This window comes from Papio anubis, chromosome 4, assembly GCF_008728515.1.
Source record: "Papio anubis isolate 15944 chromosome 4, Panubis1.0, whole genome shotgun sequence".
Taxonomy (NCBI): Eukaryota; Metazoa; Chordata; class Mammalia; order Primates; family Cercopithecidae; genus Papio; species Papio anubis.
In genome coordinates, this window is record NC_044979.1 from 24,367,733 (window position 1) to 24,380,788 (window position 13,056).

General features: G+C 38.0%; 1 protein-coding gene across 9 annotated transcripts in view; it reads right to left on the reverse strand.

Moving 5' to 3' along the window:
• Nucleotides 1-13,056, reverse strand: part of LRGUK (leucine rich repeats and guanylate kinase domain containing) — a 129,305-nt gene that overhangs the window by 62,796 nt on the left and 53,453 nt on the right. For all 9 annotated transcript variants that reach the window (XM_021936281.2, XM_021936282.2, XM_031665143.1 and 6 more), the window contains 2 exons: nt 11,910-12,016; nt 6,655-6,774 (listed from right to left, as the gene is read on the reverse strand). In XM_021936281.2, the coding sequence (XP_021791973.1) occupies nt 6,655-6,774; nt 11,910-12,016 (227 nt within the window). The remainder of the gene's footprint in view (nt 1-6,654; nt 6,775-11,909; nt 12,017-13,056) is intronic.

Below are 13,056 nucleotides of genomic sequence, written 5' to 3' on the forward strand. Positions count from 1 at the left end.
AATAAATACATAATAAAATAAGAGATGAGACTAGCTAGACACTTGACATGTTATTTCATTTATTTCTTACAAAAACCATGAGCTAAGTATTATTTCTTATTTTTATTTTATAGATAATGAAACTGAGGCACAGCTATTAAGGAATGTTACTAAGCAGCAATGCCAAGATGACTCAAAAGTCAATTCTTGTTAATATCATACTAATTCAGACAGTAAAGTTGCAACCTCAAAAGACTTTTCATTGCAAAGTCAAAGGCAAATAAATGTTTATAATTCATACCACTGCTCCCTTTCCATTATACTCAAGAATTAACTGTACTAATAAATTTTAAGGTCTTAACATCATATTTAAATTACATACTCAGGAAAGAGAGCACATTCTAAGAGAAGGCTGTCAAAACACCGTGGCATTTGTTTTGTTGTTTGAATACATTGGCATTTCTTCACACGCCTTAGCAGAGACCTGACACCCTCTGTCTACTGGCGTCCTTGACAGTCAGGGAAGATAAATCAATAGCTTGGCACCCTTGCAGCAAACCCTAAGCATAGCCTGTACACATTATGCTGAACTTACAGTTCTCAACAAAGGAATTGAGTGGCAAGAATTTCTTCTGAATTTCTCAAAGAAAGACAAAACAAAGAAGCAATTTGAAGCTTCTAGGCAGGTAAAAAAAAGAGATGGCTCCACTGGTGTGCAGAATGCTGATGACAGAGCCTGCAGCCACTGCAGACTTTCTATTAAGAAGAACCTAAGATGATCTGTGTTTTTGAATTTGTCATCCCATTTCCACATATACAAATGTTCACTGTGTTATATGCTGCCCAAATATGAACATCTCAAAAATAAAATGCTTCACAGTGAAGGCAACATTTCACTCAACTTACATAGGAAAAATGATACCAAATTCTAGACAAAGAAATTTGCTCGAGCCAGGATTTTCAAAATTTTTCTTTTCCCTTGTCTAAATCTTTCTGCAGGTTCATTATTTACTAATTAATTTACTAGTTAAATTATGGTTTGTAATAGGAGCCATAATTCCAGTAATTTCACTTGACACAGAAAAGGACTGAGTTAGAGATGAACCCCAGACTCCAACTCTGGTTCTAAAAGTCTAAGGGTGCCAATTCATGGCCAGGTGTCACTGAAGCTACTACCAAACCGAATTCACAGAAAGGAGATGACCAAGAGGAAAAGGAATTGGAAGGCCAGGCCAAATAATGGAATCCCAAAATATCCAGGGAAATGTAACAGGAAGAAAAGATATCTAAGAAGAGCTAGCAGGTGGATGAGGAAGTAGAATTTTTTTCAGTGTCATTCAGAAGCATGCAGATTTAGAATCTTAATTCTGAACCAGATTGCCTCAGGAAATAATGAACTTGTTACTGCAAATATTTAGGCAGAGGCTTGGCTCTGAGCACATCTGAATTCAAGCACATTACAGCACATCATATTATTAGTAAGTGAGCTCTATCAATGGGTAGCCACAAAAGCCCAGGTATTACTAGAGGAATGTGGGAGGTAAATGAAATTGGTCTGAACACCCAATGCAGATATATGTCAATAGCTTGCTGGACACAATTTAAGTGATCCTCCACACAAAAGATTCCAGCATATACTGTATCTAAGTATCAAACTCCATGAAGCCACTATTCTGCCCACTTTTCAGTAACTACACACCATTTTCTGACTCACGCTACCATCACCTGTCACTACATTCTACCTGGTGTTCTTGTCTCCAGACTTCCTTCCCTAAGCCCTTTCCCAGACTGCCACCAGGATACGGTTTTTAAAATGCAAATGTGATCACATCATTCTCCTCCCTGTTTAGAAATCCTTTATGACCAGATCCCTGTCTGTCCTTCCGGTCTTAACTTTTGCCATCTCCCTTGATAGTCCAAGCTGAGCCGTATGCTGTACTCTCTGCCTAGAATACACCCCCACCTCAAGCCCCACTTCCCACTTCTCTTTTATTTCTATCTCAGAGGCTCTTTACCTCCCTCATCATAGCACCCATCAAACTATCTTGTGAGCATTGACCTGTTTAAATCCCATACTACTTTGTAAGCTGCCAGGAGGAGAAGACCCATACCTGTTCATTTCACAGTTTCATCACCCACATACAGCATTTGCACAGTGCTCGATAAATATTGAATGAATAAATGAACCATTCTACAAATTTGTCACATGTGTATAAACAGACACATTAGCTGAGACTGCATTTAGACTGCTGCAGCTCATATCATCTCATGTAGCTAAATAGCTGTGGTCTTTTATTTTACTGTATTACAATGCTAAAAATAAAATATATTTAGGAGTCAACATCATAAGAAGCCTATGAAAATAGAGATGGCTATAAAATAATGATCTAAAAAAGAATAAAGTTTTTCTTTCAGGGCCATTCAGATCACTTTCATGGCCTTAAATCTAGAAGATAGACAGGCATGCTGATACTGTTTTGTGTTGCCCTCATTATCCGGCACTTTTCTAGGAAGTCACTGATTCGTGGGTGCTCAGCTAGAAATCAATAGAGAGACTTTGAAGAAAGTAAATGCATATCTCCAGGTCACCCATAACTAATATTGGTAAAGAAAGAACATTCAACATATTTCTAAAACCAAGAACAAATAGTAAAATCAAAACCTAACCACAGCAAAATCTCTCAGCCACACCAATATTTGTTATGTGACTGAGTTACGTTTTCAACAATTATATAACTGGATATGCAACTTAGTGTGTGAAAATGTCATTGAATGTCTCGATATTGGGTCGATGCAATTTAGAAAGGAAGTAAAATACCAGGAAAAAATTAAACGAGGAAGAGGGAAATAAATGATTCAAGCAAATGGTGGAGAAAGTGCCTTTGTAAATGCTTTTATGTTTCACCATGAGACTCTATTCATGCCTTTTTTCTTTTTACATAATTAAAAATCAATAAAACTTATGTTGGATAAAGAATAATAGAAAAGAAAATCTAAACAAGAGCAATGACTTGCCCTTAAGAATGTGAGAAGGTGCTTTGGTTTTATTTTTAAATTTTAACTAGAAAGTTGCTGTATATAATGGTAGCACTATCTTACTTTCTCAATGGATAAAGTAACTACCTAACACCCTTTTTCATCTGATGCATAGTCTTTTATCCATGCCTTGATGAAATCCTTAGAATAATCTGCCATTGAACAAACCTTGACCTCCGCCTTCATGAGGATGACAGTGAATGGTTGGATGGTGCTTCTGAACCTCTGAGGGAGGTAGATGAATGAGTTTGTAGTTGGGAGGGGGGCAGTTAGGAGTATCTTTCTACTCACCGCTAATTCCAGCCAGAAGAGAAAAATAGTAGTGGCAGCAGTAACAGTACTGGAGCATGACGCTAATTTTAGGATTCTGTTTGGCCATCTTGTGCCTCCACCTAAATTTCATATAGCACTAATTATCTAAGGTCTGAGTCCCCCATTAGATTACAGATTTCATTAAGGCAATGACCTTACCAATCTTGTTCCTGCTGTACCCTCAGGGACTAGCACAAGAGAGGAAATCAATAAGTATTCATTGAAAGAATGAACAAGTGGACGAATCCATTCATCTCTGCATAGCTCCATCAGTGGAGGCTGGGGAAAATCACCCATGCTTCTTATTGTAGTCATTTCTATGATCTGTTGCACACAATGCCATTAATTCAGCCAACTATTTACTCAATCAGTCAGTCAGTCAGTTATTTAACAAATATTTATTACACACATATTAAGTGTCTGGCCATATACTGGGCATTGAGAACTCAATAGTGAACAAGGCTGACATGAGTCCTACCCTCAATGGGCTACATACAAGTAAGGAAAGCAGACATTAAATCAACTCATCACAAGCATGATGGATAAGCATTCTAATTAGGGAAATAAAAGATTTAATGAAAACAAGTAATTGGGAGGCCTCGCCAGATAAGAATGTAAGGGCAAATTGGCTCCAAATCTTGATGATGAGTCAATAAACACCTCTAAAAACATATCCAACAAAGCATGTCTTGGCAGTAGCATATCACAAAGAAATAAACAGGACTGGGCTACCAATCATTTGCTACATAACTGGTATCAGAGATGTGAAAGGAACTGGAGAAAACCTTGGTTCCTCATAGGTCACTTTGGTTTGCTAAAAAGTTCCAAATTTATGCATTAGAAAATAGCATATACCCTTTTGCCCTAGTTTGACCTTCCATTCATTGTGTTCAGCTTATCTTTTAAAACAGGTTCAGTACATCCACAGAAACATAATGTACTCTGTATTTTTATTCTAACATTAACTTTTAATTTATTTTTGTTACTTCAGGGTATTTAAAATATATTAATCAATAAATTATTCCATAGTGTTTGTGGCCTAGAGTTGTTCAAATAAAGGATGTAATATTAAATATCTAAATAAATGGACCTGTTTGAAATAGTGTTTACATTGTTTGAACATGTGTAGCTTCAGGGAAGGAAGTTTTTTTTTTGTAATAGCATTAGGAAATAATTTGCGCTTATTTTTCTGGCTGTCCTATATATCTTCGTAGTCACATCCTCAGTTCACTGACAGGAACCACTAATCTAAAAGTAATTTATTTGCCATACATAAAAAATACAAGAGGAAACCAGTTTCAGAGATGACAGACAATTCTAAATTTGAGTCACCAAAACCTCTGAAAAAAAATCTTTTTTTTTTTTTTTTTTTGAGCTAGAGTCTCGCTCTGTTGCCCAGGCTGAAGTGCAGTGGCACAATCTTGGATTCTCATGTCTCAGTCTCCCAAGCAGCTGGGATTACAGGTGTGTGCCAACACACCCAGCTAATTTTTATACTTTTAGTAGAGACGGGATTTTGCCATGTTGGCTGGGCTGGTCTCGAACTCCTGGCTTCAAGTGATCCGCCCCACCTCAGCCTCCCAAAGAACTGAGATTAAAGGCATAAGCCACTATCCTCAGGCTCTAAAAAACTTTTTAAACTCAGTTGGAGTTTTGTGTGTGTGTGTGTGTGTGTGTTTTCTGATGGTTCTAGTTTTTTGGATATGTTCCTCTATTTTAACTGGGTCATTAAGACATCACTAAGCAAAATATTTGCTCCAGAAAACTTGAAGTGTATTGAATGCTAACCTGAAGGAAAGAAAAAGAAAAACCTGCTGCCCCTTCTTCCTTCCTCCTGAAATACACCTCAAAAGAGGAAGACCGGCCGGACGCAGTGGCTCAAGCCTGTAATCCCAGCACTTTGGGGAGGCCAGATGCGACTATGAGGTCAGGAGATCGAGACCATCCTGGTTAACACGGGTGAAACCCTTCGCCTCTACTAAAAAAATGCAAAAACACTAGCCGGGCGAGGTGGCGGGCTTCAGTCCCAGCTACTCGGGAGGCTGAGGCAGGAGAATGGCGGATCCCGGGAGGCGGAGCCAGAGACCTTGAGATCCGCCACTGCACTCCAGCCTGGGCGACAGAGGCCAGACTCCTGCCTAAAAAAAAAAAAAAAAAAAAAAAAAAAAAAGAGGAAGACCTGTCAGAGACGAAGAAGCTGAAGTGCCATTGGCACATGTTCCAAGCTCAGACAGGACAGTCTGTCCCTGAACACAGATCTGCCCATCACACATCACAACACGGTGATTCATGCTGTCATACTGCAAGGCAACAGGAGAAGCCTGCCTTCAAATGCCATTATGCTTAATTAAAAAGATGTTTATTTTCAAACCCTGGAGGGTGATTTGGGCTGAGACTGAATTAAGTTAAGCATTTGGAAAATTAAAGTTAAAAAAAAATACAGTGTATATTACAGTATAATAAATGACAAAGAAGCTGATAAGCCTTTTATGGAAAAGATGGGAAACAGCATGAATGAACCATGCTGGTTTGCTTGCTTATTTTTGTGGGGAACAGGGGCGTCATTGCTGTATGTTTACTGTCTGCTTCACAAAAGAAAAATCATTTTGTTTTGGCCAGGCGTGGTGGCTCACACCTGTAATCCCAGCACTTGGGAGGCCAAGGTGGGCAGATCACGAGGTCAGGAGATGGAGACCATCCTGGCTAACACAGTGAAACCCTGTCTCTACTAAAAGTACAAAAAATTAGCTGGGTGAGGTTGCAGGCGCCTGTAGTCCCAGCTACTTGGGAGGCTGAGGCAGGAGAATGGCGTGAACCCAGGAGGCGGAGCTTGCAGTGAGTGGAGATCGCACCACTGCACTCCAGCTTGGGTGACAGAGCCAAACTCTGTCTCAAAAAAAAAAAAAAAAGAAAAATTATTTTGTTTCTTCCTGCTATATGGTAAGTTCTTCTATTGCTAGAAGTATACTTTAGCAATCATCTTTACCATATCGATTAGAATGGCACAAGAATCAAGATTCTATCATTCCAGAACCAGGTAATCACATTGATCCAATTTTATCAATAATTTACTGTCAAGGATTAATACTCGCATGGTGCTCTGTCTTTACCAAGAGTTAATATCTATTGACCACTCAATTTACTTACCACTTTTGGTTTTGCTATAAAGTGTAACTTAAATATTAAGTTGTTTTGTACATTTCTGAACTTGCTTAAAATTAATAGCCAACATTAGCAATATCAGAGATTTTACTAGAAATGAACTGTTGATACCTCCAATAATTCAGATAAATTTCCAAGTCTTAGCAAGCCAATAAACAAACTTACCCATATCTGAAGTAAGTGCTAAACTGTCTGCAGAGGCGATGGGCAAGTTCTCGTTTCCCACAAGCTGCAGGACCAGCTAGTACCAGCATGGGATAAGGGGCATCCAGGCTGGGAAGAGTGCTACAACACAGGAGCAGAGTCAGTTCTCCTACTGTAGCCAGGGAGACAGCACATGAACTACATCCATTAGGCCATCATTAACCCGGCTGAATGAGGACTCGCTACAGAAGACACTGCGTAGAAGAATAGTTGTCCTTTCCGGAAACAGATTGATTATATGTCAAAAATCATATTCAAAGCATAGATAACAGTATAAGGTAAAATACGAAAACCTGTACATTTGCTTTAACATGACTTTTAAAGGAAAACTATTAATATTTATTGGTTCTTGATTGCTAGAGTGAAATATTCCTCCCCAAAACTGATCAATGAAAGAAATGACTGTTAAAGTTAAATAAGACTGTAAAGTTAAGATAAATATTCATAACTACTGAATTAGAATGCAGTAACTTAACAGTAAGAGGTAAAATTTACCTGAGCAATTACTATGTGCCAGGAAGCATTCTAAGAGTCATACATGTATTATCTCATTTAATTATCACAAGAAGCTAATGAAGATGTTTCTGTCATTATCCCCTTTTAACGTATGAAGAAATTGAAGTACAAGGAGGTTAATTAACTTGCTCAAAGTGATAGTTAATCAGGGAGAGCTGATATACAAATGGAGGCTTGACTGCCAAGCCTGAAGACTGGACTAAAGAATGAATTCATTGATAAAATCTACTGCAGCTGGGCATGATGGCTCATGCCTGTAATCCCAGCACTTTGTGAGGCTGAGGCAGATCACCTGAGGTGAGGAATTCAAGACCAGCCTGAGCAACATGGAGAAACGCTGTCTCTACCGAAAATACAGAATTAGCCAGGCGTGATAGTGCACACCTGTAATCACAGCTACTTGGGAGGCAGAGGCAGGAGAATCTCTTGAACCTGGGAGATGGAGGTTGCAGTGAGCTGAGATGGTGCCATTATACTCCAGCCTGGGCAATAAGAGTGAAACTGTCTCAAAAATAAAAATAAAAAATAAAATAAATAAAACTAAAATCTCTTGCAACACACTGAACGATGTGTTTAGACTCCACTCATGACACAAATTGTAGCAATCTAGAATCAAATATAAAGTTTTCAAAAACCACATGGCTCAGGTGTGGATTCTGTGAAGATGAAGGTGTAGATTCTGAGGAGAGTCTGTGGAAACAATGAAAGAGCATAGTTTTTCAGTCTCTCTGAATTCCCACAGAAAAACAGAAAAACTTGAGAACAAAAGCCTAAGGGAAACACATATAAGTACATGAAACGGTATCACCAAGAGCCACGGACCCACAAAACCTGTGTGGTACTGGAATCAACGCAGGAGGAAGAAGAAGGAAGCAATGGGCAGCATCTGACAGATCTGAGAGCAAGTGAACCCCAAAACAGCCACTGGGTACCTGCCGAGAGCAGGCAGGCTGAAGCTGTATACATGCGCAAAGGCCTGGACGTGAATGTTCATGACAGCCCTATTTGCAATCACCCAAAACTGGAATCAGTCCAGATGTCTTTCAACAGGTGAACAATTCAAGTAACCATGATACCGCCATGCCATGGAATGCTACATGGCAATAAGAAAGAATGAACAATTGACTCATGCAACAACTTGAATGGATTTCCAGGGAATTAGTCTGAGTGCAACAAATAAAGCCAATCCCAAAAGTCTATATACTGTATGATTCTATTTATATTACATGTTTGAAATAACAGCATTATAGATAGAGACAGGGACAGATTAGTGGTTTCCAGGGGTTAGGGAAGATGAGGGGGAGGGAGGTGCTATGGCTATTACAGAGTATTACAAGGGATCCTTGTGATGAAACTGCTCTATATATTGACTGTAGTGGCACTAAGATGAATCTGCACGTGTGATAAAATTGCACAGAGGTAAACAGAACTAAAGACAAAAGAGTACATGCAAAACTGGTGAAATCCGATAAGGCTGGTGAATTTCCTGGTCAATTTTCTTGTTTTAATGTTCTGCTATAGTTATGCAAGATATCACCATTGAGGAAAACTGAGTGACTGGTATATGGAATTTCTCTGTATTATTTCTTGCAACTTCATGTGAATCTACAATTATCTCAAAATATATTTTTTCAAAAAAATAACTAAGAAAAAGAAAGTGACAAATATTGAAAATAAGCAAGAGAGATCTTCTTCCTGAAGATGAAAACCAAAGCAAAGGAACAGAAAACAGAGGCTATACTTCAAAAAACCTTCCCTGAAATTAAAACAAAACAAAACAAAACAAAACAAATAAACACTATACATTGAAAGGGCACACATTATACCCGAAATATCAGCCCGGAACTAATACCAGGACATAGTCTAGTAAAATTAATGGGCTTTAAAGAAAAAGAAAAAAAATTCCAATGAGAAAAAAAAAACACATTACTTATAAGGGAAAAAAAATTAAATGATCATCAGATTTTGACAATGTTTTATGCCAAAAGACAATGGAGTAACATTTTAATATATTCAAGGAAAAAGGCATGGGTCATGAATTTTATATTTAGCAGAAATGACTTTCAAGTATAAAGGGCACACATTATTATAACATGCAAGAATTCAGAGGATACTGATCCTATATCCCTTCCTAAGGAATCTACTAGAAAACAAGCTTCATACGACCAAAGTGACTCAAGGGACATCAATGTAACGACTGGTAGTAAGCAACAACTATGTAGTTAGCCAGAGAATTAAGACTAAATGAGAGCAAAGAGGGAGAAAGCACGGTATGTGATGGCTATAAGTTTTGACAATGTAAATACAGTACAACACTATTTTCTAAACGGGGTGGTTGATACTTATATGAAATACATAGAATAGGCAAATTCATAGAGACAAAAGTAGATTAGAGCTTATCAGAGGCTGGGAGCAGAGAAGAACCAGGAGTTATTGCTTAATGGGTACAGAGTTTCTGTTGGGGGTAATGAAAATGTTTTGGAAACAGATGGTGGTGATGGTTACTTAACACTATGAATGTACTTAATGCCACTCAACTGTCCACTTTAAAATTGTTAAAGTGGCAAATTTTGTTACATATATTTTACCACAGTAAAAAACACGGGAGGGAATTGGTAAATTATAGGCAAAAAAAATTTTTTAATGTTTTCAGGAATCATTTTGGTGGTAGTATTAGTACTTGTATTCTGATACCATTGTGCCACAATCTAGGATTTTTTCAAATGAGTAATTATGGGATTTGGTAATTTCATCTTCCTCTGTGTCCCTTAGAACCAGATTTCTTTTCTTGGTGTGGGAAAAAAAGAAATACCCATACAATAGCAAGGAGGTTGAGTAAAAGCTTAACTGTAGTTGTGGAATCAAATTGTAAATATCAAGAATTCAGAAAGTATTTAATCCATCTATCTATAGATAAACACAGGTAGGTCTACCCAAACAGAGATAGATATAGATAGAACAAATATAGACAGGTACAAATAGATTGGATGGATGGATGGATGGATGGATGGATGGATGGATGAATGGATGGACAGATGAACTGATGAAAAGATTTACATTCTTAGCTCTTTCCACTAAAAGGCCTCAAAATAAATGACCAACCTGGTAGCAATGAGTATCTTAACCCCCAGACTGGAATGGGAAATACTACTTTTCACTAAAACTGGAGCTTCTTGCAGAAAAGGCTGATTACAGATTTGGGACAGGACATGTACAAGATGAGTCTGGAGAACCTTCTCATATCAGAAGTCTCTATCATGACTACCAGACCAGAGTCAAGGTTTGGTCGTGTCATTTTAATACTGTATCCTCACCTCAATTTTACCAGGAGAGGGGACAGTGATTCCCCAGTAATGCAGCATACAAGTCCCAAAGTCAAGGGTTGGGGTTCCTCTCCTGAATCTTGACTTCTGGTGCTGACAGAGAGCGGTATACTGGCCTAGACAGAGTAGGAAGGGCATTGCAGGCCTGCACATTAGCTACTGGTCCTGTGTCCATGAGTTTCCACAATGAATGCCACTCCATCCTGGAACATCTGGGCCTACTTGGCCTTTGTTCTTGTTTGCCCGACAGCCAGAAATGATCAAGACATATGTGTTTATCAAACACTGCTGCAAATGTCTTTGATATATGTTTTTATTTAAGTGTACCCTAAAGCATGAAACAACTAGCAATACCATAAACTAGAAAAGAAATACAATGAGGAGATAAATGCCCCTCTTTTGAATCAAATGTGCTTTTCCAGATGCATGTAAATAAATGATAATTCGTTTCACCTAGAGGGCCACCATAAACATGTAAAACTGTCAATGTCTACATTATTAAATTATATGTAAAAATCATGTCCTGGGTTGCAAAATAAAACATTTTGCTCTCTGTGGGAAACCAGCTATGTGAAGTACAGGAGCAAATACCACATGAAGAAGAGAAGCCATTTATATCCAAGAGATTTTACAAGTATTTTTAAAATGCCTTTGGGTATTGATAGAATTTCTCCATTATACTTATAGCATATATGGCCATCTGCTCCAACAGATTGTTTTAAAAAGAAATGGAGAAAGCATGGTAAATCTGTCTTCGAATTCAGAGGTGAGAGACTCTGTTCATGTGCTCCATCGAGCTGGGTGACTCCTCCCTACTGAGTTTATTGCAGCTTAGTGCAAAGACTGCTTCGGGTTTCCCTTAGGCTAGCTGGGCTTCCTTCTAAGGGATTCCCTAATAATGTGAATTCATGAAACAGTCTTTGGCAAGGGTATTTAGCATTCACTCACAGCTGAGGGAAAATTTACAATGGATATAAATTATCACAATTTTCTGTTAAGGTTAAGGTCTGTGTTTCTCTCATAAGGCAGAAAAATTGACTTTTTTTTTTTTTCCCCCAAAGATTTCAGTGTTGTATGGCACAGAATGGCCACCATACAAGGGACCAGACAAACTAGTGAAGATGAATCAACTCATCACCATGCTTGGGAAAATACTAGCAAGCAAGCAGCACATTGCAAGTACATGATATTAATAATATACCATAACGGAGACAATATCATCTATCAAATAAAGACTTGGCCCTTTCCCTGAGAGAAGGGTAAAAAGCAGCATTTATCGGAAATAAAGGGGTCACAAAATAGAGGGCTAGGGGAAATGATGAGGCTGTCTTGTGCTTGCTCACCCTGAATTCTGGCCTGTGGATTCCTAATAAATACCTGTCAAAGATCCTCTGCGGCTGCATCACGCTGTTGACAACATGGGTCAGGTGGTCTTGAGCTGCAAGCACTTCAGAGGGAGGATCATATTTATTCACTGCTGAAACCTTTTCCAGAATTAGAGATGTAAAAGGGAAAAAAAGTTTTGTTTCTAAAAAGAAGACGAAGCTTGGCGTTTTCCTTAATGAAATGTTGTATACATGCAGCCAGGTACACAAAATAATTTAACACATGCCCATGAATGTTAGTACTCAGTCTTCATGTTTATGCTAATTTTCCTAAAATTTAAGAAATGATAATTATTTTAAAATATTGAGTGGAGTCTTTTGATCTCCTACTTCTTTATACTGCCTGGTTTGGGAGGGAAAATGACAAAAAAAAGAAAACCACCAAACAAAAACCCACAGCCCCTCTAAAGCCTATGATTACTTTTAATATAGTAAACATTCCAACTTTTAATATGTGAAAAATGAATAAAACTTATAGCTGTAGATTCCAGGTTTTGATGCGTGGGGAATGTTTTCCTCATACCATCTCACCAAGAACAATTCCCACAATCTCAAATTCTACCAAAACTTCCTCTTCATTTAGCATAACTTTCTTCATTCAAGGATATGGGCCTTTTCTTCATAATGTACAGTTCTCCATCCCCTTGTCTTTCCCATTCTTCTAAATACATTATCCTCATCTACCATATGCCATATCTTTACTTAATACATGGTTTTAAATTGTATTCCTTTTGCAAAATGTTAAAGGAAAAGAGGAATCTAATAAGTACCTTTGAGCGAGAATAATGACAGTCTGGCATCTGTAACTATTTTTAACCAAGATTTCAGAAAGGCATTTATGAGATAGAATACGTGCCTCTCTACATATTTATACCTGTTTTCATTCCCATTTCAAATTTGCATCCAGTGTAAGAAATCCTTCATTAGTAGAGATTTTGGCTGTCACCAACCACTAAAGCAAGCCAAAGCAGTGACCATGAGTTTGAAAAGCAGGGAGGCAGGTGCTAGCATTCAAGGTCTGGTTATTCTGGAATTCTGTGACTAGATGAATCATTATTTTAAAGAGCAGAATTAAGGATTTAAAATATCAGAGTAGTGATTTATTTGAGTACCTTTCGATTATATGGTAGAGTGACATT